Source organism: Betta splendens, chromosome 4, assembly GCF_900634795.4.
Source record: "Betta splendens chromosome 4, fBetSpl5.4, whole genome shotgun sequence".
In the NCBI taxonomy this organism is placed as follows: domain Eukaryota; kingdom Metazoa; phylum Chordata; class Actinopteri; order Anabantiformes; family Osphronemidae; genus Betta; species Betta splendens.
The window spans coordinates 21827659-21853634 of record NC_040884.2 but is presented as its reverse complement, the minus strand read 5'-3'; the positions used below and the strand labels follow the sequence as shown (position 1 = coordinate 21853634).

Sequence of the window (25976 nt, the reverse complement as noted above, 5' to 3'; positions counted from 1 at the left end):
CAGAGTTTTTGCCTCCCGTCATCCGCTCCAATAAAAGATTAATTAACTGGGTTATGAGTGCAAAGAGGGAGAAGTTGTCTTATTTCAGCCGGACCTTGAAGGATCCACGAGCTGTGGACAAAAGAGGCATGTGTGCCTGATTAGAGGATCCCCAGTGGCCACAGCACACACCACTGGCTCTGTGTGCGAGTCAATGGGGGGGTGCTTGCTCGTTGGCTCTAATCTGCTTGATGATGAAGATCCCCAGTGCTCAGAGAGAGAGAGAGAGGGAGGGAGGGAGAGAGGGAGGGGGGTGCTGCTGCCTTACACCAATGCAATCACGACTGCCGTTCGCCACCGAGCCGGCCGCGTCACAAACACTCTCACACTGGCGCTCCCTCCTTTCACACACTCTTACTCCGATGCACAAGCTTCTTTTCCTCACTCTGCCGCTCGCTCGCTCGCTAACTCGCTCCCCCGCTCGCTCGCTCGCTCGCAGTCATCATCCTCCAGCCGCACGGACACACTCCGCTCCACCACAGCTCCCGTGAATTCTCCAGCTATTCAGAAGCTGCTGTCTCGGCGCTGCGTTCCCGCGTGGGCTCAAAGTATACACAGAGAGCAGGATAATGAAAGCAAGGCACCACGGAGGGAGGCAGGGTGAGCCAGGGAATTAAAAGAGGAGCCAAAGACTCTGCTCTGGTGAAGGTGGGAGGACAGTTTGATTCAGTGAACATTTGGATTAAAGTGGCTGCGTCTCGGCTCTGAAGTGTCCCGCTGAAGGTAAGTGCCGCTTCCCCACTCCGCCTCCGGGCAGCTCACTTTCTCCCAAACCAAACCGCGTTTCCACCTGGTCCCTGCAGAACAGGTGGAGCTTGATCTGTCCGTGTTGTTGTCGTGCAGCCACTTCCAGCAGCTGGTTAACTTGAGCGGAACGCCAGGAGCGCAGGCTGCTGCCGGAGCCGGAGCGAGCGCCGTCGCTCCGCGCGGCTCCGCGTGGCTCCGCGTGGCTCCGCGTGGCTCCGCGTGGCTGCGGCTCCGGCTCCGACCGCCAGACGGGAATCCGTCAATTGAAGCCGCGGTTCGCGTCAGGCAACGCGTGCCCGTGGATGCGCTGACCCCGTTTGTAAGTCTGAGTTATTTTAGATCATCTGCATTTGAAAGGCTGTGCAGCTTTTCAGCGCGGCGCTGGAGCGCGCTCAGCACTGATTATGGCACCGTGGCACGTCAAGTGGTGTTGGCAAGTTGATCTAAGCCGCGCGTAAATAAGCCAGCGAGCCACAAACACTTTGAACCACCTCTCATTTCTGCCCTTTTAATGGCGCGGCGCTCGCGTTAATCATCGCTCTTATCAGTATATGTTTAGTGCAAGTGCAGCAGACAGCGCGTGTGTTTACAGAGCTGTTAACTGTGTGCGGCGTCTGATGGCTCAATTACAGCCCTGAGATGATTCCTTTTGTTTGCACACACTGAACATCAGCAATATTATTAGCGGCTAAGCCCATTCTTGCGCTGTGGAGGGGGATTAGAGGGAACAATCTGAGAGGATACCAGAGGCTTGACAGAATCTGATTTGCTCCGAGACACGGAATCACAGATGCGCCCTCGCCCTCGTCCCCATTCTGCAGCATGAGCAGCCGACGAGCAGGAGCGGAAGTGTAGGGAACACAGCAACGAGCCCTGGAGCCATGCGGGAACTTAGACGTTTGACTCTCACATCAACAGTCCCACTCCAGCGTTTGCATCTCCTCACATCTGCCTATGCGCAGATATCGGGAGCGCTGTTGCATCAAATGCATCCAGCAGCTATAAGGATCCTCACAGACATCACCTAATGACTGTTACCTCCAACCAAAGTGCAGCTCCATTACTGCAGCAGCTTCACTGCAGATCACTTCCCCTCTCTCACTACATCGGTAACATTCAGTCCGACCGAGGCGATGCTTTGTGAATCCGAGCTCAGCTTTTCAAAGTCAATCCCGTCTTCACTTACAGATTAGATTAGAAAAAGAGAAAGCAGCTCCTGCCTTTCATTTCTTTAAAGCACGTCTAACTTCAGCGTCGGAAGCGGCGCGTCGTCTTATCAGCATTCAGCCGAAAACACCTGCTTTGGAATAATCAAATTACGCTGCAAGGAGGCAAAGAGGAGCTGGACGCGGGCGGCGAGTACACTGAGGCTACTGTGCAGAGAATGAGCATTCGGGGCATGCAGCCACCGACCACTCAGGTATTATAACTGAATTAGAGGGGATAAATGAAGAGACACGCACTGTACTCGTGGAATATTAAGTGAGGACAGTGAGACTACCTGGCTCAGGTGCAGCAGCACAGCGAGCTGAGGAACCGCGTTCTGCACACTTGACCTGTTGACGGACTGCGTTCAATAGAAGCTGGTTCTGTGTGAAGCTCCTCCACGAGGACGCGAAGCACAGTGAACGTTACTGCATGCGATCCGCCGGCTTGACGCCGACGTCATCCTTTAGCCGTTTGTTCGAATCCTGAATAATGCCGGACGTTTCCACGCGCCAGTGCATCGTGCAGCTCTAAATGCTGTTGGGACACAAACGAGCGACGCACAACATATTGCTATTACGGCCTGACACGCATCTGCCATAGCAGCACCACCTGCCAGGGGGAGCGCGGAGTCGACCCCGTCCTTATGCCTCGTGTCCATGTGAATTTAACAGCACCACCGAGTGCTTCACCGTAAATTAAAGCACGTCCGCGTGGTTGTCACCGCGTCGCCCCGTCCGCTGCGCTGATTAAGGTGAGGTCTTATTTATGGACGGCCCGTAAGCACACACACGGCGATCTGTCATCCAGATATGCCACCTATCGCCGCCGTTCGCAGCAAGTGTCCGTCAGGAGCCTCGGCCTCAAACACGATCAATAAGTCAGATCATTGGGAGTCTCCGGACTCTTTACCTTGGGCTCCTGGAGCTCTGGCTCTTCTCAATTGACTCGCGGTGACATCACTGGCTCCAAATGAGGCGTGTCCGGCGCTGCCTTTTGTGATGAAGCGTGTGCTGCATCACCCAAACATGTCAACAGCTTGATTGATCGGCTTCCAGGATCTGACTTCTAATCAAACGGCGCTACGGCGCCGGGCGGATGAAGCTGTGGCTCTCGCATGCACCCTCGTGCCTGGCAGCCTTCTCGCCCCTGCAGACCTGGAAGCCGGGGCTCTCCCCGACTCGCAGACAATCATCGGGGGTCCTAAACGCCTCAAATGAGGCTGTTGCAGTAATAGATGAGTCTCCATCTCCGGGAGCCGCTGCACACGCTTGCGTCCGCGGGCTGAATGACGGGCGGCTCCTCTCCACTCCACTTATATAGATGCTTTTTGGGCAGGTTTCTTCCTCGCTGCGCTGGAAAAACCGCGCGGAGGCAAAACCTCACAGCGTCTGCGGCCCACGGATGCTGAGACCGTTTTCTGGAAAGCACAAGAGTGCAACCTCCCCTGTGGTACGCGCAGGGCTGTTTGAAGTTGCGGTGGAAATAGAAGCAGGAAGGACACAGTTACCTGAAGATGCCATTTTATATTGAGGGCAACTGTTCTGCCCCGTGAACACGGAGAAGCGTGAGCTCAGGACGGCGCGTTATGTGAGACGAGTGCAGCAGGTCCCTCGCGTCTGCACCGGGAAGAGTTTGAACATAGATTATTACTCAACAGTGCTGTGTGTGTTTAACAGAGTAGCTCGGTTCAAGAAGTCAAGGACGCTACTACAGGTTTGTAAAGATGCATATTATTAGGCGTCATTTCCATTCACAGTTGATGCTTTCTTTCTATGGACAATGTTTAAAAACGAAACCAAATCAAAATCCAATAAGGAGAAGCGAGGTCAGTTCACGGTGGGGGCTCGTCTTTACTGTACTCCACTGATCAGCTGCCTTTTATGCATGTTCAGAAAACTGCAGAGCAAAGTCTTAAAATACCCCGATGTGGCCCCGGGGCCTCTGGGCCTTCGTGCGGATCTGTGCCATCCCTTTGAGAGAACCACCACACATTCTCGGCCAACAGTGGGCCGGAGCCATTGTGATCATGGAATAAACGCTGCGGGCCACGCACAGACACAAGCACCAGTGGATGATGGAGTGTGTTGCTTTGCCAGCGCGTTTATTCTGCTATTTATAAAGTTGTTCTTTGTTGTGTCTGCACATTTGGCCAACACAGAGTGACTCGTTACTGGGGGAAGGGGCGAGCCATAAAGTGAATTAGCGGCTTCCACACATGCAGACGATCGCTCATCAGGATCCAGCAGCAGAACCTCACCTGCACCCCAAAGATTTCCTGTCACACAGGTGAATGACTATTAGTTTACTGACCCTAGAGGTAGAGGGAGCCCGTAATGATTTCTGGGCTGCTGGGGGGCTTTCATTATATGGGCCGGGCAAAGCTGGAGCCGTCCAGCAGCAAACTGTGAAGAGCTAGATATGGAATAGTCACTTCTGGGGCATTGATTGAATCTTGAAGATGAGGCCAGGACCATTAGCATACTTTTTTAAAGATAATGGCTTCGGGGGATCAATAAGAGTCATACATTTACACCTGAGATGGTTTCTTCAGAAGATCCTGAGTGTGTGTGTGTGTGTGTGTGTGTGTGTGTGTGTGTGCTAATGATAAGACAACCACTGAGATGCAGTTGTATTTACCGAAAGCCGACACTAACGATCACTTCCTATAGCTTCAGGCCGTCTATTGGCAGGAATATGGAAATATCATATTGCAATATGTTGCAATACTGTACATGCGGTGATTTGATAATAAAGAACATGACCAAGTGTTTAAACAGAATCGTTAGAGTCGCACAGAACGGAACTATATCAATATTTCTTTCTTATTTTGCCAACAACTCATGCTCCAGTTTTTCTTTAAATAGATGTAGAAATAGAATAGATGAAGGTTCACGCACTGCACATTCTTCCATGTTGGAATAATGCTTTCATTTCACATACTAAACCATCTATTGCTTTTCACCCATATTTAAATTATTCCTACTAAATCTCTGATGTGTGGATAAACCTATAGAATGAACGCAGGATGATTAGTTTGTGTCACTGCTGCAATTTATTTGAAACATTAATCCGTGAGTGGCTGCGTCTGGAATCTCGTCCGTTCATCGCCGCCGCTGCGGTGTGGAAAATTCCATAATAACGTCCCGGAGTAGAACGACAGCGGCGGCGTCGAGTTGCCGCCGTGACGCGCTGCTGATATGATGCTCAGCCACAGCTGTCTGTTAAACACGCCACGGAATTAATCAGAAACTTTTACTGGTGCAGATGAATCAAACTGCGAATAGAGGTGTTGGATGAGAGCACAAGGACAAAGCAACACTTCCCCCTGTACTTACTCATGCTTATCTTGTAAGGGACGCCTCGGTGGGAAATGTCATTGAGCAGATAGGGAGACACTGTCATCCAGTTTCTTAGTTTACTATTCAGAAGAGCACAGCTTTAACATAAAATTACCAGCTCGCTCCCCGTGCACCTAAATCACTGTGACTCTTAAGGACATCTTTTTTTTGTGACGTACCATTTCAAACGGGGACGGCCCTTATGCTTTATATAAACCACTGGGAGTGATAAAGCATTGCACTTCCTCCATTAAATAGAATAAGAAATCATCTTGACAGACCCTAGATCTTGGCCTGCTTGAGTCTTCCTGCAAGCGAGACTCCCTCAAGGTCAGCGTGATCCTTCTTCACGGCGCCGGTGATGAATAGGACAAAGTTTAAGGGTGAGGAGGAAGTGGGAGCCAGAGAGGCTGCAGACGCTAAGACGTGAACAAGCGGCTCAGATTTAAATTAGCAAACAAGCCATGGGCTGATTGATAAGGTCGTACGCGTTCGCAGGCTCCGTTTGGGGCTCCGATCGTGTGCACAAACCCACTAAATAAAACCTGTAACATCAAGGAGGGTTTCTTCAAAGTGGAGATTGAGACATTTGATACCAGAGTAATATGGCTGGAATAACACGCTGTGCCATGAGAAAGTGAGCCGGGTTTGATACGGCGACAGAACAGGAACGCGAAAAGCAATCTGCAGAGAGACGGCGCCGTGGAACGGGGGGACGGGAGACGGCGCCGTGGTTAGTCCTGCAGTCGGGCCCTCGCCCTCAGGTGGAGGCGGGTCCAGGACAGCAGCTTTACCTTCATATGGACATAGAGGGTATTTGAAGAGAGGAAGAGAAAACAACCTGTGTCCCCACCTCAACAGGTTGATGAAACCAGAAGCAGGAAGTGATGAATCAGCCATTTGCCGGGGCCTGTCATCATATTAGACCAGTCTGTGTTGGCTCATGTGCAGTCCACCTGATGCTCCAGCTTTTGGCCAGACTCAACTTGAAAATTGACTCAGTGCTCAACAAAGTCACCTCCTCAGCTGCACAGGACTCTTAATATTTTATGTAATACGATATCATACAGCCTTTAACGCCCTGGGCAAGATTATGAAAAGTTATGTAGGAAATTTCAACCTTGAATTTAGTCAAAGTGAGAACGCGGACGTGCTCGTTCCACGTGCGAGCGTTTACGGCTCGACGCTCGACACGCGATCGCGGCGGCGCTCGTCGCTCTCGTGTCACACGTCGGGCCTGACTCACTCGTCTGAGCAGAACAGTGAGTCAGAGGTAGCAGGATTCCAGACAGGCCCGCACGCCGAGGGGCCGGTGTTTGACAGCTGTGACCTCGCCCGCCCGCTTCTGCTGATGACGGCGTTTCACGCAGGGCGCGGAGCAGCACACAGCGCCGTCCGCTTTGTCAGAACCGGCCGCACCTCCAGCTGTTTACGCAGGACGAGCTTCGCGATTGAGGACCGGCGGCGTGAGGCACGCGGCGTTATTAAAATGTAGAACTGGAATCCACCAAACACTACAAAATGAACCGGGAACCTGCAGCTGGGGACGAAAACCAGGAGATAAAAAAGGGTCACACGTTACCAAGAGAGTACGTTCAAACTTAAACGTTCCTTCATTTTATATTAAATGTCAACCTGCAGGTTTAATCATGTCCTTGAGTGAAGCTCAAGAAAATCTTAAGACAAAGAAAAAAAGTAATACACAGAACAGACGTCTATGAATGTGAATATTAATACAACGAAATATGAGAACCACAGATTCTACAGTGCACAATTCAATCACCTCCGAATATTTATTCACTTTTGAATAAATGAAAATAGGCTCTAAAAGGTTTACTTGCTAACTGGAGCTGAATAATGCAGAGGGGGAGGAAGAAAAAAAAAAGCATTATCAGACGTTATTCATAAGACTTTTATAGCCATTGTCAGCATTAGATTCCCTCTATTGAATATTTCAACACACCTGCAAAGAATCAACTACAAATGGAAAGAGCAGGCGAGAAAGTTCCTCCCTGTGGACATTCAGGGCCGCTGTTGTTGCCACACAGACCAAAGCTGAGAAAAGGGAACAATCCTCCGCTGCCCTCCATCAACAATGAGGACGGCGCCGCCATGCCCAAAATATAATACAGACCTTTCCACTCAAATCCAGCAGTCGATATTCCTGACGCGGCCGCTTGTCACGTCTCAGCTTAAATTCAAGCCACAATAACAATCGGGGCTTTTAACGCAATATTAGCTGCCGTCAGACGAGACCGGCTGCGGATCCTTCAGGTGAAACCTTCACCCCCCACCCCCACCAGGTTTGTATGCTGTACCACCACGCAGCACTGACCCAGCGAGACAGAGCCATTACAGATAAGACTAATTCTTAATCTAGGATATTGCTTTCTCATTATTCTCTCCCCCTCTGGCCTCTTGTGTGATAACTGTTTGATTAAGGCAGTTATGTCACTTAAGAGCCCGACAGAAGCCACCTTTTAATACAACCTGGCTGACTGATTGCACCGGCACCGCTCCAGGCTAATAATGCTGGACTGCGCTGCTCCATTACGATCGCTGATGGCTCCTTATTGACAGGCCAGCCTTTGGATTCCTAAATGCTGATCAATAAGCGATGCTAATTAATGCCTGAAGGGTCCCTCCGGCTTATTTTTGACGGTCATCCACGGAGACGCTGCTCTTTAACCTCGCTGTGTCCGACGACCCGCGCAGAGATGTTAGCGATGCCTTTGTGTCCAGCATCTTCAAGGACGCTCTGATTAAGAGCTCTGGGAATACGGCTCGTGTCACTTTAATTAAGTGCTGAAAAATACTAGTGCTTAAGCTTTCCTGAATGCCTGAGGTCAGTCCACTCCACTCTAAGAGTGAGGCTCAGTCGAGGGTCTATTAGATTATCTGTGATTTGACAGTGTGGAAAAAAAAGGATCTCGGGGAGGAGGGGAGCCGTGGCATTCAAAGCGAGCTCAGACAGAGAATTCTCACAGGGACAGAAAGCAAAGATGAGTCTAGGATGCTGTTATTTATGCTGGATGTAATAAAAAAAATTAAAAAAAAACACACAACAACAACTTAATTGAAAGCCTGCCTTAATGCTCCGGGTCTCTAATCAGAGCGAGATGACAGCGGGCTGAGGAAGTGGCAAACAAGAGATCAAATCCATTTCAATAACAATAATCCTGCTGAACACTTCCGCCTCCGACTCCCACAGTGGATCCTGTCCTGTTTGCAGATCAGTATCTGCCGCTAAATTGGGCTGTTTGATGGCCCTTGAGAATATCAGTGATATACGACTAATGGGGAGGAGGATCTCACGCTGCTCACCGACGGAGGCTACATCACCAGCACTATTCACCTCCACTCCCTTCTTTTGATCCGCATTAATTACTAGATAATTATTGCGCTAAAATTCCAGTGTATTCAATGAGCATAATGGCCCATTAGCCTGACATGACGAGATCGAATCGCACGTGCAAATCGATGGAGGCCTCGGAGGAAATGTTTACGGCGTTGTTTGTCAGTTGTCGTACATTAACACGCCGTCCAGCGTCTGCACGCTGATGCACATGACAGGAGAGAGACGCCCATTAGCATAACCGATGTGATGGGCCCGGCTTGGCGTCGCTGAGCGCCGGCCCGAGTGCTCGCAGCTCCTCTGGCCTGATAATGAGACCGGGCTTAATGTGCCTCCGTCTGCCTAATAATCCATAACCTCATGAAAAAAAGATATATTTGCTTTTGTCCCCTTCTTCCCGGTTTTACTTTGCAGCACAGCCGAGCAGAAAATGGACAACGTGTAGGAGAAAACGAAGGAGGGAATAAAAGGAAGGTTGAAGCGGAGCGAGTTGCGGAGGAGTTGAGGTCGACTGGAGGCCGCGGAGCGATAACCCGCCTCGGGTCGATGGCTCCCACCCTGCCCCGCTCGGCGGGGACTGGAGACCAGTGGGTTCAACCGCTTCATCCCAGGTTCACTGACTGGGCAAAATCTGCCGTTTAATAAAATTAGGTGCACGGAGCTTTGTCAGGAGGCTTCAATTCAAGGACACAGAAAATGAGGCCGGCTCTATTACTCAGTCAATATCCATATTCACGCTTCCACATAGTTCGTCCTCAGAGGCAAGAATAGAACACGTTCATTGTGGGATTTTCTGCATCGACACGAGTCCATCACAGTCAGTCAGTACGGAGATGGACAAATCAATAGAAATCAGATTTGTGCTCATCGTGGCCTAAAGAGAAGCAAACGCGCGGACGCTGCATGTGTTGATGTCTCAGTCCAAACAAATCAATCCAGCGCAGAGGACTCACTTAGCGCTGTCTGTCATCGTTACTTCAGCCATGTGCATCACGACGGAGCGCTGCCGTCCACGGCCGCGGCCGACCCGCCGCCTTCGGGTGCCGCTTCGTAAAAAGGAACCCCGCACCCGGCCCACGAGCAGCTAGCGGTTCTGATGACGCAACGGGCCAGATACAAATGCACAACGCACGAGGCAATTAGGGCCGTTAAACAGGAGCAGCCTTAAACCGACGCCAAAAGCCTCAGACGCACAACAGGGCACTCCAGCTGACGCGACAACAGCAAATCAGACTCCTGCAGCTTCCTTTCAGGCCTCGGCTCAGATCTCTGTCCCGATCCGAGACAAGCATCAATGCAGACCACCGTTACTGTACCTTATTATTATTATTATTATTACCAATATTCAGGCTCATCCGATGACGCCGCCTGCGAGGTTTTCCAACGGCTGAGACGTTTGTTTTGCTGACATTCTGCCACTTTGCTAAACTCCTCACAACATAACATTCAGTCCTCGCCGACATCCATCAAGCGAGAACAGCAGAGTTTTATTAATTCTGGGCTGGTATCGGCCGTTTAATCACTCATCAGGTGGTCGTGTAATTCAATGGGAATTCCAGCTCGGCCTCGGCCATAAAACAGCCCGTTTAGCTTGCGTGCTGCATTTTCATGGCTCCAGCCTCTAATCTTTATTTTTATTAACTTGTATGTATCACAGCGCCACTAAAGACTCGCCTTGAATGATTTATTCTTTTCATATACAGTCACAGCTTTTAGTAACTGGGGTCACAACGACCAGCAGGTTTGAATAAGATCACAAACTCCATGCGAGCGTTCACTTACAGCGTTCTGGTAAAGTCAAACCCAGCCTTGATTTTTCCACATAAAAATCACACAATAACTAGTGATAATTAAGAGTCACGCTGAACTTGGATTACACAACAACCAACGGTTCTGTGTAATAATCTAAATGCTAATGTGCGGCTCCACGTGCCAAGATGACTGGACGCCCTGCAGTGGAACTGCCTCTTTCATTATTTTCTGCCAACAGATGTGGTCCAACAGCAGCGAGACCTGTGGCGTCGGCTAATCTTCAATCCATCAACACGGACAGAGGCAAACAGCCAGTGTATGTTGACTTTGCGTGTGCAAGCGGCGTTTGATTGTTTTACTTGTTTCCAAACTAAAGTTGCTTCAAGGACTCAGAGCGTAGATCACTGGCAACATTGACTCAAGTCAGGCTGAACCAGTGTCCATCTAAAAAGACTGCAGGTTGATTTAGAGCGATGCAAAACACGTGTAGTGGTGTAACCGCCATCTCTGATGCTCGTCCATTTGAGGCGTTATTTATAATAATTAAGCAGAGCCGAGTCGAAACCTTATTTATTCTAAATGCTTATTGGGCGACAGCGGCTGCGTCCTGAAACAAATGATAGAAATTTGTCTACACGAACCGCGTGAAGAATCACTGTCACACGCTGGTTCCGAGGGAAGAATTATATGTGTGGTCAGAAGCACCAGGTCCAGACTATGTGCAGCCGGCTCCCCTCCTGCCTCTCAATTATCAGAAACATGAATCATTAACCTTTGGCTAAACATAATTGCTAGTTCACTTTTAAGTGTGTTCAACAATTTCTGTGGTTCAATGGAATCCAATTATTAGTAATTACTTTTTCACAGCACTATTTACCTATTTGATTACCTGCTCCTCTGTAATCTACAGCATAATAGGTTCTGGTGGTGAACAAGCACAGAACTATGTTAATACTGTTACTCCGCGTTAACACGTTTGGTGAAGTTGTCTTTTGTCAACATCTCAGGATTTGACATCTTGGCAACGCAACAGGATTCGTGTTTGTGATTTTTTTTTAGTTTGTCGCAGCGATTCGACTATTTTTAAATGCTGCAGGCAACAGTGAGTTTGCGGGCGAGAGGCAGAGACGTGTTACTTTCTCAATTAATGCCATCTACCTCTGACAGCCAGCAGAGAAATAAATTATGAGCATCTAGGAGTTCCGCAGCCTTCGCTCCTCTAATGAACAGCGGCTCGTAAAGGCCACCAGGCGCCGTAAAAAGTTCCGCCGAGCAGCAGCGTGCAGGGGAAGATTATTGTATGCGACCACCGGCGTGTGGGTTTACGGCCGCGCTGAGCTGGAGCGCCACGCGGGAATTTACGGCGCAGGGGAGGAGCAGTGATAGGAGAAAGCAGCGCAGCGGGTGTCACTCAGGACCATATCCATGTGGGGAAAATTGATGGCGGGGGCAACAAGGCAGGCAGGAATGATGGAGCCTTTCAGCGCCACCAATCCATATCAGTGTGTCCAGGAGGGCGGTGTGGGGAGAGGGGGGGGGGGGGGGGGGGGGGGGGGGGGCTCCCTCTGCAGCGAAAGACACCTTCACCAAGAAACTCACAGCTTCCTTCCAAGTCCAGATGCTGGAAGCTCTGGATCCCAAAAGGACTATTTTTAGGATTCGGTTCAAAATTAACATCTAGATCACTGGAAGGTGCTCTGATGAATCCATAACTCACCTCCGTATAATGAGACCAGTCCTCCCATAATATGCACATAATATGTTCAGTCGCCGTTCCCTGGAAACCGTTGGGTTTCACTCCACCGGCGGTAGATTTAGACACGCAGCAGCAGGATTTAACTGCGAGGCTTTGTTTTCCATTCAATTAGTGACAACTTTTCTTTTACAATACGTCAACATGATAAGAAGTCTTTATTTGAGACGTACACGAGGCAGGAAAGCAGGAGCGAACCTCCGTTCGAGCGCCAGGAGCGTCATCCCGCTGGAAAGAGGGACAGTTAAAAATTTGCATTTAGATGAGTGTGGTAATAGAAAAACCATGATGATATGTCCTGTTCTGAGGAAAGAGCTAATGTGGCCACATTCTGAATGAAACTGTGCAGTTAAACACTAAATATGGGGGAAAGAAATGTGTTGAATAAAGCTTTAATCACCAGCGACAACAGCAACTAAACGAGCGTTAACGCAGGGAAACAAAGTCTGAGCGAGGTCACATTTCACAGCACAGGCCTCGTCCTCCAGGTGCGAGTTGGAACCGGTTGGAGCGAAACCTCCAGTACGAAGGTGCTCATCATCATCATCCTCTGAACCTAAAGGCAAATTCATCCGATACGCTTTAATCAGATACACGCCCCACTACGATCACCTAAAGAGACAACAAAACCTTCCTGCGTTGCAGCTTGCGCCGACAGAGAGCGATCCTTCTTTGAGTCACAGTCGTTTCGCCGCACGACGCCGTAGCGGCTGTGACTCGCCGACACCTACGTTATCGGCTCGCGATGACAAACGGGGCTTTGGAGAGCGCGGCGCTCTGGTACAGTGTGACAAAGACGGCGGCGACGCAGCACGAGCTCATGAATGGCAAACAGTGGAGCTGTCAGGGGCCATTAGCATGCGTGCGGCTGCGGGGGAGGAGGTTAGCCCCATTTACTGCTTAGTGAATAATAATCAACTTATTATTCACATATTTACAAGTCCTCCCCTTGAACATTGGAGTGATTCTATCAGGACCAGGGCTGTGAAGTTTCCCCCCAGTGTTGTCGGGTGGTGTGAAATGTGAATCGCACATGAAGAGGCTGTGGTTCGTGTGCAGACTGTTATTGGATCAAAGACTGATGCGATTGTCGAGGACGACGCGTAGTAATCAAGCAGCCGTGCACAAGCTTTAGCTTTGGGTCGGAACAGGTGGATTTGGTGAAACTCGGCTCAGGAGCAAATAAAGGCAGGAAACAGGAGGAGCCCGGACTTGGTTTGCTCCCCATATCCTGTTCCTTTGACTCTCTCCCATCTAATCTAGCGCCATCTGCTCAGTCTGGGTGTAAATCTGAACACAGACCGACTTGCTCAACCAATCTTTATCTGTTAACATTTCGTAATGACTAATTAGGGCAGAATTGGAAACGCTGGCTGAAAAATGCTGCGGTCGGATAATGACAGTCATAACAGTTTGGGATATATGTCTGTCACAGCGAGCAGACACACTTATCAGATCAGGCTAATTAGAAGAAGACAACAGCACTAATGCGCAAAAGCTGTTGTGCTGCTGTGATTAAAAAAGGCCAACGAGCAAAACGTCTAAAAAAAGACAGACTTGACAAAAGCACAGACGCTAAAAAGCCTGTTCTTGAAGCTGCGTGGTCATTTAAATGTGTCAGTGAAGCCATTCCACACCATCGAGGTGGTCAAAGCTTATTCTCCTGAGTCAGTGTGTTGTTTCATTTCCTATTTAAGTCACTTGATTTGACTTCATCTGTTTAAATTTCTAATTTAGCGATTGGTGCTTTAGGGGTCACGTCAGGTTTTTAAAGGCTGCTCCGCTTCATTAGTCGTAAACAATTCAAGCACTGAGCAGACGATGAGGTGAAGAACCAGGCTGGATGTGCAGGTTCGTCCGGATGCAGCGAGTGGAGACAGACACGCGATGATGTGGGTCTGAGGAAGTGGTACTCAACAGAACCATAAAGGCTTCGCTCCTCATTAAGGCCTTTTACCCGTCGCTGGCTTTAATGCAGCCTGGGCTCTACCTCACAGCAGCGGGTCAACGAGCATCAAACCCTGACAAGCAAAGGACTCGATTAGTGGATAATAAAGATGTCTCAAAGAGTTCTGTTTGAAAGAAGGGGGTCTGGACCGACCCAATTAAACCAAGCGGTTCCTTCCTTCACTGTCTCACAAGACAGAATCTGCATTTACTCACTGGAAATACTTTAAGTTAAACAACTGATTTTATCATTTATGCTCTGTGAGCTTATAGTCAACACTAAAACCATTTGGTTTAGTTTTTCCAATAACATTTAGTTTTAGTTTTTAGTTTTAGTGAAATGACTAAATTTGTTTGAATTAGACTTCAAACGTTTGAGGACGTGACTTTGTGGGTTTCCATTTCTGAGTCAGAACCAGGCGCCGTCGGTGCAGGTTAAAGAAGCCGCCTTGGCTTCTTTAACCTGTTACTGTAGCTGACGTCACCTTCAGTAAACGACTGCGTCACAACAACAGAGTTCAGTTCTACAGTCTGTCTGTTCCGGGTGCAGCAGTGGCTCAGTAGTAGTGGGTTAAATGCCCCCCCCCACAGATGTGGGAGACGAGCTGCTGCCGACAGGTCTCCGCCATCTTCCACCTTTAGGGAAACTCCATGCACAATATGTCACATTATTCATTGATACGGAGCGAGAAAGAGCCGTGGTTCGGATCCTGGGTGCCCGTTTACAGCTCGTCTGCATTTCCTTTTCAATCATAATCCTCCATTGAAGCCGTGTCTGTTGCATCACAGACTTTCCTGGCAGGGGATTCAGACGCTGATGCTGGGGAGAGCTGAGTCAGTGTGGTGTTGCTTCACCGCCTCGGGCCAGTTTTGTCTCTGCTGCTAAGCCTGCCATATCTGCACGGGGGAAAAGTTCACTCTCTAACAGACAGCCAGCCCGCGTTCAGTGGGACACGCCGCTCATTTAGCTTTCAGCACCGCATTATAGTCAAGGTGATCTACAGAAGCGGCCCAGGGATGAACGGCACCGAGCCGTCTCCGTTGGGTCCTGCAGGTCTGCTACATGTTCTCTCTCTTCACTCGGATTCTTAAAGTGCGTTACATTTGGTTACCAACGACACCATCTTGTTCCAAAACGCTTCAGGTCACAGCTCAGATCAGCTGTCGCCAACTAATTAATTCAAGTTTGATGGGGGCTAATCAACATCCAATGTAAACAAGGTACAAGACCCTGAATAACAACACTCGCCTCGACAGGGCGACACCTGGACGCTCAGCTCCAACCGACAGTAAAGTCAGTGCAAAACTGTTTCAGCAGCACGAGTCAGTGTGAATGTGCAGCGGTGCTGCTCTAGAGCTGCCTTAGGGCAACAGGGCTGCTTCATTTCATCTCTGCTGCTGCCTGTCTTTCAGCGCTCCAGAATAAGATCAGGCGCGTCCCACGACTCGGAATATTTGTATCTGTCAAAGCTTCAGATGTCAGTGAAAGGAAAAGTGTAACGGTTGAGCAGAGGATCATCAGGAGGAGACACTTGCTATTTTGAGCATCTGTTTCATAAACTGGGATATTACCGTTAGTAATTATTACTTTAAACAATAGGAGGTTGGGTCTTAAGTCTGTGACAGGAGCGTGTGGGTAAAAATACTGGAGCTCCTGCTACCGAGAACTCCGCATACGCTGCAGTTCCAGCCTCGTCTTGTTTGCTTTCGTTGCCAGACTCTGACAGTCGCCCGTCAGTTACACCTACACTCTCTGACCCAGGTCTGTTGACTCCCGCTGTGATCCAGCACATGTATCGATCCTTCACATCTTCATCACATACTAAAATAAGGACATGGTCATTAAGTGGTTGTTTGAGCGCCGTGTGATAGCATTTCTCATTCCTGCAGTAAAACTAAGCTTCCACAGCAGCTTTTCCAACTCACCAAAATCTTCTGCAAAGTCTCTTTTTAGTGATGGCTTCCTGCTTCTGCAGACGTAGCACTTCGGTAAAGTAAGCATCAAAGCACATTTATCACTGAAATAGCCTTGGCAATGAGAGTAGCTGCCGTTTGTCACTATTAAAAGAATGTGTTTTGGCTTACTGTCCTACTGTTCTAATGAACTCGCTGAAACACAGAGGTGTTCTGCAACACGACAGAGGAAAGAAACAAACCCTGGCATGCGATAGCAGCATCATCGCTTTTAGATGGCCTAACTTATTTATGGATGAATCAGTGCTTATGGTCAAAGTAGCTCCACTGTCCTGTAAATGCTGAACTCCTTAAAACTCCAGAAGCAGGAGCCAGACATTTACAGGAGGTTAAGACTGAGGGAAGTAGAAGTCACTTCAACAATCAGGCAGACATAATGCGAGCTGAAAGCATCCTTTGGCTCTCCCCAAACATAATGTGCGTGGGATGCAGGAAGAAGTGGGGACGACGAGTCATCGCATCATATTAAGGCTCCCATTGTTCAGGCTCACGCGAATTGTTCCCTTTACAGCCGTGTGCACAGGCCTCACACGCGAGCAGCAAATAAACCTGTCAAGGATCCGTTAGGAGGGATTTCGCCAGCGCAGCACTGCGTCCGCGGCGTCAGCTGCATCCGGTGTCCGCGGCTGCAGGCGCCCGCATGTTTAAAGCCAGCGGAGTAAATAAGTAAATGCAGGCGTTCACTATTCATTACGCCGCTTGTGATAGAACCGACACGAGGCGTTCGACTGGGCAGCGATGTTGCTACTTCCATTTCCCTGCTCCCACCTACACTTCTGTCCTCCCACTCTTTCTCTGAAAGGCTTAAATGATATTACGGCCTGCTTTGCCCTCAGGGCTGCAGAGACAATGTGTTGTGATTGACAGATATCGTCGTTCCTTCATCTCGGGGCTGCAGCTCTGCTCGCCCTGCGATTCCTTCGTCTCACCTAAGAACGTTCCAGTAGGTCCCCAAGCTTTGGTTGCATATTAAATCCACCAACGTGGACTGGTTTATGACATGATACCTCTCGTGTGTCTGAGCAAGCGATGCATTTGTCAGTATTGATTCAGCGTTTGGCCTAATTAGCTGTCTGGACAAAGCTCGTTAATACTGATCCCCTCTGTTCCCCACTCGTCCTCTGACAGGTCACTCTTCTGCTGACCTGATATAAACTCCATTACATGACTCTGTTGTTTTCTCTTGGTTGCTGCTCTTTTTTTTTAACTGCTGGAAGACTGTAAACAGAAGCTGCTGCATGTACAGAATCAGCCCAATTTAAATTTGTCATTATGTATGTTTATATCCTGGAACCTAAACACAATTTGAACATTTCAAAAGGATTAGTTAATTTGTCTGAATGGCGAGTAGTCGATAACCTCATTAAAACGAGCCTGACTCCTCCGTGCCTTTGAATGACACGTCAGCCCCCAGTGCAGAAACACTTCAGTTATCAAAGCAGGAAAAGAAGAAAATCTCTCTTCCCACAGATCTATCAGGGAATGAAAGTGTATGCAAAACAAAAACTTGATCTGGGTGACTCACTGCTCCCCTTCCATTCCACAAGTCAATGCCTACTTATTTGTTTGTCAGCCTTGACGACTAATAACTTTCTGTGGGAGTCTCTTGTGGGTGGTAATCTGCACCAGCAGATCGGTTCGCCATATGTTCTTTGATTATTGAAGGTGATGTGCGAGAACGCTGTCAGCCCACTGCATCGTGTTATCTGAGGCAGACACACAGGTCAAGGCTCACAACCGAAGCCCGACACATGCTAATGAACTTATCTCATAAAATATGCATGCCAGCCCTCGCAGGGCTGCGCTGTGGCAGAGGCGTGATTCTGCAGGAATTATGAGAACAGTCATTTTCCATTATGTCGATGCTAAATGAGGAGTGACCCGAGGGAGATGCATGTCTGACCCGTGTCAAGATAGTTCCTGCCAATTTTGCGCCGGGAACTTTGCAGATGGGTTGTGACTTCTAAGATAGTGCGGTGACAGAGAGAATAAATGGATGTAGGTGCACTGCGTAACCTTGTTGAGGCAATCTCCCTCTGAAGCCGATGTTCCAAGTCTGTATAATTAATCAAAGACAATGATGTCAATGAGGGCTCTGGTTATGAAATTAAAGGCACGCTGTCGTACATTACTGTACAGCTTAGAAATGCATTAGGAAGCAGAGAAGAGCTGTAAACCTGGTGCCCAGACCATTAGCTCCACTCTTCATCTGCAGCAGTTGTGGTTCCCTGTTCGGCACAATTAGCTGCGTCGTAACAGGGCTGGACCCGAACGCTGCTACAGAAGGTCCTATTATAAACAAGGTGTGCCCTCAGTGCTGAGCCAACAGGTGGCTCAGCAATTTGATTCTGCATCATTTGCTTATGTCCATGTGAAAACATGGGCCTCCTGCATTTTAAATGAGGATGCCGTCTCTGCAATGTGTCAACAATGTGCAAGTTAACTATTCCACTGCATCGCCATAACTTGAGTTATGCAGCTCGCATGCGACGCCCGCCTCATTCATAAAAGACGCCTGTCAAACGGCGAACCCAACAATCTCATGTGGCCGATGGCTGTCAAATCGGCAGCGCTCCTAAACAGACGGACGCCTGAGAGAAAGCAAAGTCTTAAAGAAATCATTTTGAGAGCACTGCTCTGCTCTGACACCTCATACAGCAGGCGTCATTTTGATGTATGGACTGCCAACGCGCCGTTGCTATATCTTCAGATAGTTGCCGGCAACTGCTGTAAAACCTTCACGTTCTGCAGGTTTATTATTAAAGTTAAAGTAGCTGAAGTTTTAATTAAAAGCCTGAAAGTAAGATGTTTATGTAGCAAAACTCTCATCAGCATCCTCTGATTAAACCTTCGTTTAATAACGCACAGATTTCAACCCCTATGAAAAAAACGAAGAGCCGGCTGCAGCAGCAAAAATAGATGTTCCAGAACAGTGGAGGAAGCTACTGTATCACACGCAGCATAATTAGAGCACTTACTGGACATTAAGGGCTGAGAAGCTCCTCTTCAGCGATTGGGAGCAGAAAGTGACACCGAGCCACCGATTCTCAAACTGTTGCTAATTAACCTCACCTCGTATGAGAACGTGCTATGAAACGGCCGTGAACTGTGTCTAATCACGTAATATCCCTGCATTATTCACACGGCCAATGCAGGTTATGCCGGATTCAAAAGCAAACCTTTTGAAATATAGATCTGCTTTTGCTCCCCTCCAGGTGATGAGCTCCATGAATCTCTGAGTGGATCCTGACAGAGCCAGGCGTGCCGCTTCGGGGTTTGCCACGCTCTCCGCCGCCCTCCTCCTCCCAGACCGACCGTTCCCCGGAACCGCCCACCAGTCGTTTCAGCGTGGCTCAGCTCTCATCACTGGACTTTAATTCGGGGGACCTGAATCTCAGAGATTGCCAATGCTAACAAGGAACTGCCTGCTGCTGTTCCTGTCGATTCTTGTTGACGAAGGCTCGGCCTCTCTTTCGCGACCACCTTCACCATCACTGGGACGGAGCAGGTCGGGGCGGGAGCACGCCAGGAGCTTGGTGGGCCCGAAGAGGAATGGGGCAGCTGGGTTTCAGCGGGTCAAGAGGGGCTGGGTGTGGAACCAGTTCTTTGTGCTTGAAGAGTACATGGGGTCGGACCCACAGTATGTGGGCAAGGTAAGATGCTTTCAATCATTCCACTGTCAATGAGAAGTACAGTACTGTATGTGGTGAAAAGAAGCGTCTGGGTTTTTAATTACAGCCAGTGAAGACGCTGGAACCCAGCAGACTTCATTTTGCCCCTCAAACACTGGCCATTTCTTCTCTTTCGTTCTCTACTGTGGCTTAAGAAAGTCGTAAGTAAACTCTGTGGGGGTTTAAGGCTAAAGTTGTAATTTGGCACTCCTAGCTTACATAGGATAATAGTAAGACTGACTTATCTGCCCCAGCGCTGCTGCAATCAGCCCTGACAAGACAAGCTGCTGGTGGAAGCCTCTGTGGCTGAAGGCAAGGGGGGGGGGGGGGGTGTCACTTAATCCTGGGCTGCTGCACTGCTTCAAAATAATTGACTGATTCTTTGCCATATGAAAAGCGTTTGGAGAAGACAACGTAAGGCCTTTGTCAGGACAACCTCAAGGGAAAGACTTGAGCTCTGAAATGATTTTGGCTGTAGAGGATCAGATCTGAGGGTGCAGCGTTAGTGACATGCTTCCCAATGAGTAGCCAACGGTGTGACAGAGGCTTGGAGCGGCAGCCATCTTTGTTTTCAAGGCACATAAAATTGCTCTAATGGATCCATGAACCCTCAGCCTCTAATACATCAAGGACTAATTGTGCTAATGCATTGGGGCTAGAGTGTAAACATCCACCCAGTGACCTGCAGAGTATCAGGGTTGTGTGTCAACTTGGACAAACCAAAGATGGAATTATCACAAGTACAAGCATCATTAGCATCAGTAATTAACGCTACCTTTATGTGTACAGTAAGTAAACATCATTACGGCTCCGTTACGCTGGTCAGGGTCGGTTTGTGTGGTTTTCCTTCATCACTTCATTAACCCAGGCAGCTGTTGTGCTTGTGGTCAGTCCTCAAACACCTCCAGGCCTGAGGAGCAGTTTATACCTGTTGCTTCCCTGCTATTCTACAAACAGTTTGTCATTTCAATCGTGGACCAAAACACACGTTTTCTAATTTCCAGGTCATCAGTTATGTCCCCAGGCGGCACGGCAGTGCAGCCGTTAGCGCCGTCACCTCACAGCAATTCAATCCATCACGTCTATTTAATTTGATGAATTTTTATTAATGCATAATTGAATTTTTCTTAGGGCTGCCCCCCATGTCTCAAATCAGCAGGCTCTTAATGAGATTAGCAACATAACTATTGCAGATGGTTTCAGTCAAGTGTTTCTTCAAGAGAAAGTAAACAGCAGATGTGACTGTAAAGATGACTGAACCCAACGGAAACGATGAGCCTCAATGAGCTTCTGGGTCAGTGTGAAGTTCTCAGGACTCCAGCAAGAGGGAAACTGCTGATGATGGAGCTGGTGGCTAGAAGTAGCATGTTAGCATTTAGCTGCCTTCAGTCCTTCACCTGCAGCAGTTTGCGTCACACTTTCACTATTAATCATGAAAATTTAATCACAACTAGAAATTTAGTCCCAGCTCAAAGTTTGCATGAAATAATAATAATAATAAAAATACACTTACACCCGTCCACCTCATATTAAACTGTGTGCAGTGAATCTTACAGGGCAGCGCGCACACACACACACACACACACACGCGCACACAGCACTACATCAACATTATACATCTTTAATCGATGATGAATTAATGAGTGCAAACAGCAACATTTCTTTTCTTGGGTGACACTGGCAAAATATTCCAGCTCTGCATTTCCAGAGAGAGTGGAGGGTGAGATGTCTGAACAAACAGTGACTGGAGGCCTGTACTGTACACGAGTCGACAGAAGTCCCAACTACAGCAACACATTCCTAATTACCCCGGGACACACATCCTAAGAGCCTGCTGGGCCGGTTAAGGTGGCAGACGGCAAACGTGACAGGGCGGTAGAAACCCTACAGCCACAACCGGGCACTGCTACTTACACTACTTACTCAATTATCCTCTTTTCTACCCGAGGTGTAAATCGGGTCATGACGAGTTCCAGCTCAGTCTGTAGAACTGCGACTCGTCCCCTGGCATTAAAATGGCAGCACCTTTCAAGGGCAACTCAAACTGTAGTTGTTTGGAAAAATGGGGATTTCATTTTTCACTTAGTCGCCGTGTCGGCCGACTCTGTGGACCCGTAGGACCAGACTCACCTCGGCAGCAGCATAGTGCTGTTAATGGAGTGTGGTGTAAATACAGACAGGACTCCTAACCCAGTACACATTCCCGGGTCCAGTGCCACTAATAAAGAGACAAACCGCTGTTAACCCCCGGTGTTTCAGGGAAACGTGTCACAATCTCCTGTCGACAACGGCCACTTTGTTGCAGATTAGCAATCTAAGCCCACGTGGCTTAAGGAGGGTTAATGTAACAAACCCTGTGCACTCATAATTAGATAATGCTCCGGCCTTTGCTAGACTGAGCAGTGATTATCTGCAAGAGGAATCTGCCATTAGTGGTGTGGCTGTGAATCAAGCCAGGCTGCTTCCTCTCACTCTCCATTAAACTCTCCACTCGGCTTCAGCCCAACGTCTTGACGCAGCAGCAAGAAAAATGTCACATCGCAGATTTTTCGTCCGAATTACAATAATTATGGTGAAAATTGAAAATCCACTTTGGAGAACTGAGCTAGTTACCGTGACGCTTCATAAACATAATGAGCATTTAGCAGCGGTTACGAAGGTGTAAGCAGAGGCAACACGGTTTTTATAGAGCTGATAAAACAAGGTTTCACTGATGTAAGTGGATGAAATTCTAAGCAAAAAAAAAAAAGTTAAAAGAAAATCCACACATTTAATTTTCCATTTGAGCTGTCCAGTCATTTACACCGACTGTCCTGTGATAACGCAACGCACAGCCAGGAAGATGAAAGAGGCCGAGCGCTGGCACAAAGACCTGCCCTTTGCAAACTCAGTGACGACAGACGGGGTCCACACAAAGACTGAAAGAGAACTCAGGCCTCACTGCATTTCCCAACAACAACAAGGCAACGCAGGCGTGACACTCTCCAAGGGGACGGGACAAATGACACGCTTGGCAGAGGAATCAGTCGCTAAAAATAAAATAACGTGCCGGCGTTTAAGTTCAGACAGTAAATATGATACACATACACTCAAGGTTAAAGAGAAATCCAATCAATTTGGGTAAAGTCACAGTCGGGACCTTTACAAGGAGAAGAAGGTAAAACATGCTCCGATGCCCCATTTCACACACTCCCAGACTAAAGGTCGCTCATTTAAATAAAACTCAATAAAGCACTTTTGCTCTAAAGGGCAGCTCTGTTTCTCCTCCAACGTGCTTATTCTTGCCCACCAAGGAGTGACCATCCTCCTCTTATTGATGGCTCCGTCTCCCAGTCCCTCCCCACACCTGGCTGGGATTCATCACCGATGTACCACGCACTTTAATCTCTGAACGAGGATGTGGAGGAAGTGGCACCAAAAGCTTGTCAGCCCAATATTGTTGTTACGTGCGATTGTGTTCAAACGCTGTTTAAAGTTAGGAGTGAAGCACTCGAGAACTGTGCGACGGCAGCAAAACTTCAGACAGAGGCTCATTAACATAACACAGGCCTGATCATGTTGTTGCTTTGCTTGTAGAGGGCTACTCAGTGACCTGCAGCTAAGCAGAACCGCTGCAGAGCCGGACCAAAGTGCCAGACTATAATCTTGTTGAGCCCCATAAAGCATGTCTAATGCAGTTACTGATTGGCACAACAATACAGCAATCACCGAGCCCGGGAACACAGCACAAATACACATGTCAGCAATTAGACGACCGCGGCTTTCATCCCTTTAATCATTAATGTTATTATGCTCAGAAATAGATGTAGAGAAAAAGTGTTGAATATAAAAAGTCGCTTATGAGCTATGAAAGTTTCATACGTGATCTTACAGAGTAATTTCCTGTCAAATGCAAAGTAATTTGGAAAGATCGCTCTCCTGACAAACAGGCGTGAGGTTGCGCCAGCGGCTCGTTACAACATATTAAAAGGGTCGAGGACATTTGCAGCTGTGATGTATATTGATGACGAATGTTGCCAGAAATCCAGAAGAGAGCAGGTGAAATCAAAGCTAATGACGCCATTCGTCTGTCCTGACAAAGGAACATGCTTCATGTTTGGGCCTCGTGGGTAATGGACTTTTCTCCCCAACTGCCCGGGTCATATTTCCCAATTCTGCGCTAATGTGCCAATCAGTATCACTTACTAGCGCGGTCAACATTTCCATTTGTATCTGACGGACTACAGCATCAGAATATGCTTTAATTAAATGTGATATGCCAAAAAGAGAATCAGGCAAGTGAGTCATAACTAGATTCATCATAATTACTAATGATGAAACCTTTTCATCGATACCCATTTATGTCAGATATATAAAAGCTTCAGGCTGAATGTCTGTCCCTCCTTCTGCAGCCTCCAATCTTCCATCAAACCTTTATATTTGTGCTTGCATACTGTACGCACCAGCTCCTGTGTGGATGTGCACCCCCCCCACCCACCCATTCCTATCACCTGACTGAGGTATGACACAGCCCAGATAGCAAAGCTCCGAGCTGTCGGCAGCGGAGAAATGGCCCGCAAGCCAATATCGATCAGCTATAATAAGCCTGCAGCGTTTGACACAGTGTTTTCTTTCCATCAGCAGCTCGGCACTGCACCGACTACCCGCGGAAGCGGCAGTCAGGATGCACAGGCCTGACGACGCAGCCACCTACAGCACAGTGTTACCCGTTGCTAGGGCAGAGGCCGAATGGTGCTCGACTGCAGGGAAGCTTCAGTCCCAATAATGAGTAACAGCATAGTAATGAAGTCCTCCCAGCAGCAGCCCGGGCCTCACTCTGCACCTAATGGAAAGCAAAGGGCTGGAATTCTGCTGCTCACAAGCAATAACAAAGCTAAAGTGATGCAGCATCACTTGGGGACGTGTTTATATGATACGGGCTCATTTAAACACCTTATTCTCCCATATTTCACCGGTTTGCTCGCTGATGTGAGGTTGGTTTCCTAGTTAAGGGGTTCCGGGTGCTTCCAGGAACATTGTTGGCAGGTGGAGACGCTTCCACGTGACTCCGCTGCCGAGCTGAAACCCAAACGGTTCCTGCTGCATGAATCCAATCAGCGCGTTTACCACAGAGGCTGCTCATATTCCGCTCACAAATGAATCAATATGCAGGTTCAGGGCCCACGTGCGGCCAGTCACCGTAAAGCAGGCAGTTAGCCCAGTAGCTCCAGTCAACAGACCGATGATTAATAGCAGATGAATAATGGGCTTTGCGACATTTGTTTTGACATTGCTGATGCATGGGCCGGCCATCTGCAGGGGCTCAACCGTTCCACACACAGCGAGCAGCTCCAACAGAGCCTCCGCACGCGGGTCCATGAAATGTCATAGATCCAGGCGCGACCCCGGGAGAACGCGCCTTCACGGGAACATCTGCTTGATAAAAGCATTGTCTAAATGTCTAAGATGTAAATGGAAAAGCCGCTTTGACAGTCATTCTTGGAATCATGAAAAATGAACAGAGCAGTTGTCTGAGAGAGACGGGGAAAAAAAAATCATGAATGCAAACTTAATTACTCCAACAGATGGTCTGACTCTGGATGCTAGAAGGAATCTCTTTCAGCTCCTCACTACCTGCTTCCTTTTATAGCTGCCATGTCAACGAGCACCCAGCGCTGAGCGCCGTGGTAATTATGGCTGGGATGAAAAGTGCACTGTGAAGACATTTCACCACCAGCTGGGTGCAAAAACTTCAGGCTCCGTCTACAAGTGGCCAGTTGTTCTGCACACGCTTTCTTCATTTGTGCTTTATTTACATGAGGTTGTGGCATCGCTTGAGTCGCCAACACACCGACTCGTCTGTTGTAATTGGAATCGATTGTTACCGGAATACGAAAAAAACTGTTTATTTGCCTCTTTATTAAATTCGCTCATTGTGTTCTGACGAGCTAAGGAGGCTGCGGATGCGACGCTGCCTCTTGTCTAATGAACGTTTTGTAGTTTAAAAGCCTTCATATTAGAGAATCCTATTATCCACCCGATTACCATTGTTAGAGTAATGAAATTTTTAATTAATATGATTCAGCCTTCACTTATAATTAATGGGGCGACGTTCCTGTTCTTTGGACATTTGCATTTCTTTTCCGGTTTTAATTGTGTGGTTCTGAATCGATTTGGAGGCGTCTCCCCAGGCTTCTTGTATTGAACAAGTG

General features: G+C 48.3%; 1 protein-coding gene across 3 annotated transcripts in view; it reads left to right on the top strand.

Moving 5' to 3' along the window:
* Positions 1-330: 330 nt before the first annotated feature.
* LOC114853065 (cadherin-12-like) overlaps positions 331-25976 on the top strand; it is a 60243-nt gene continuing 34597 nt past the window's right edge. Inside the window, exons 1-3 of one of the 3 annotated variants that reach the window (XM_055508493.1) lie at positions 331-762; positions 10679-10756; positions 19330-19767. In XM_055508493.1, the coding sequence (XP_055364468.1) occupies positions 19522-19767 (246 nt within the window). In that variant the 5' untranslated portion in view covers positions 331-762; positions 10679-10756; positions 19330-19521. Of the gene's footprint in view, positions 763-4153; positions 4282-10678; positions 10757-19329; positions 19768-25976 lie in introns of all 3 variants that reach the window. The other 2 variants (XM_029145968.3, XM_029145967.3) reach the window with 2 other exon arrangements.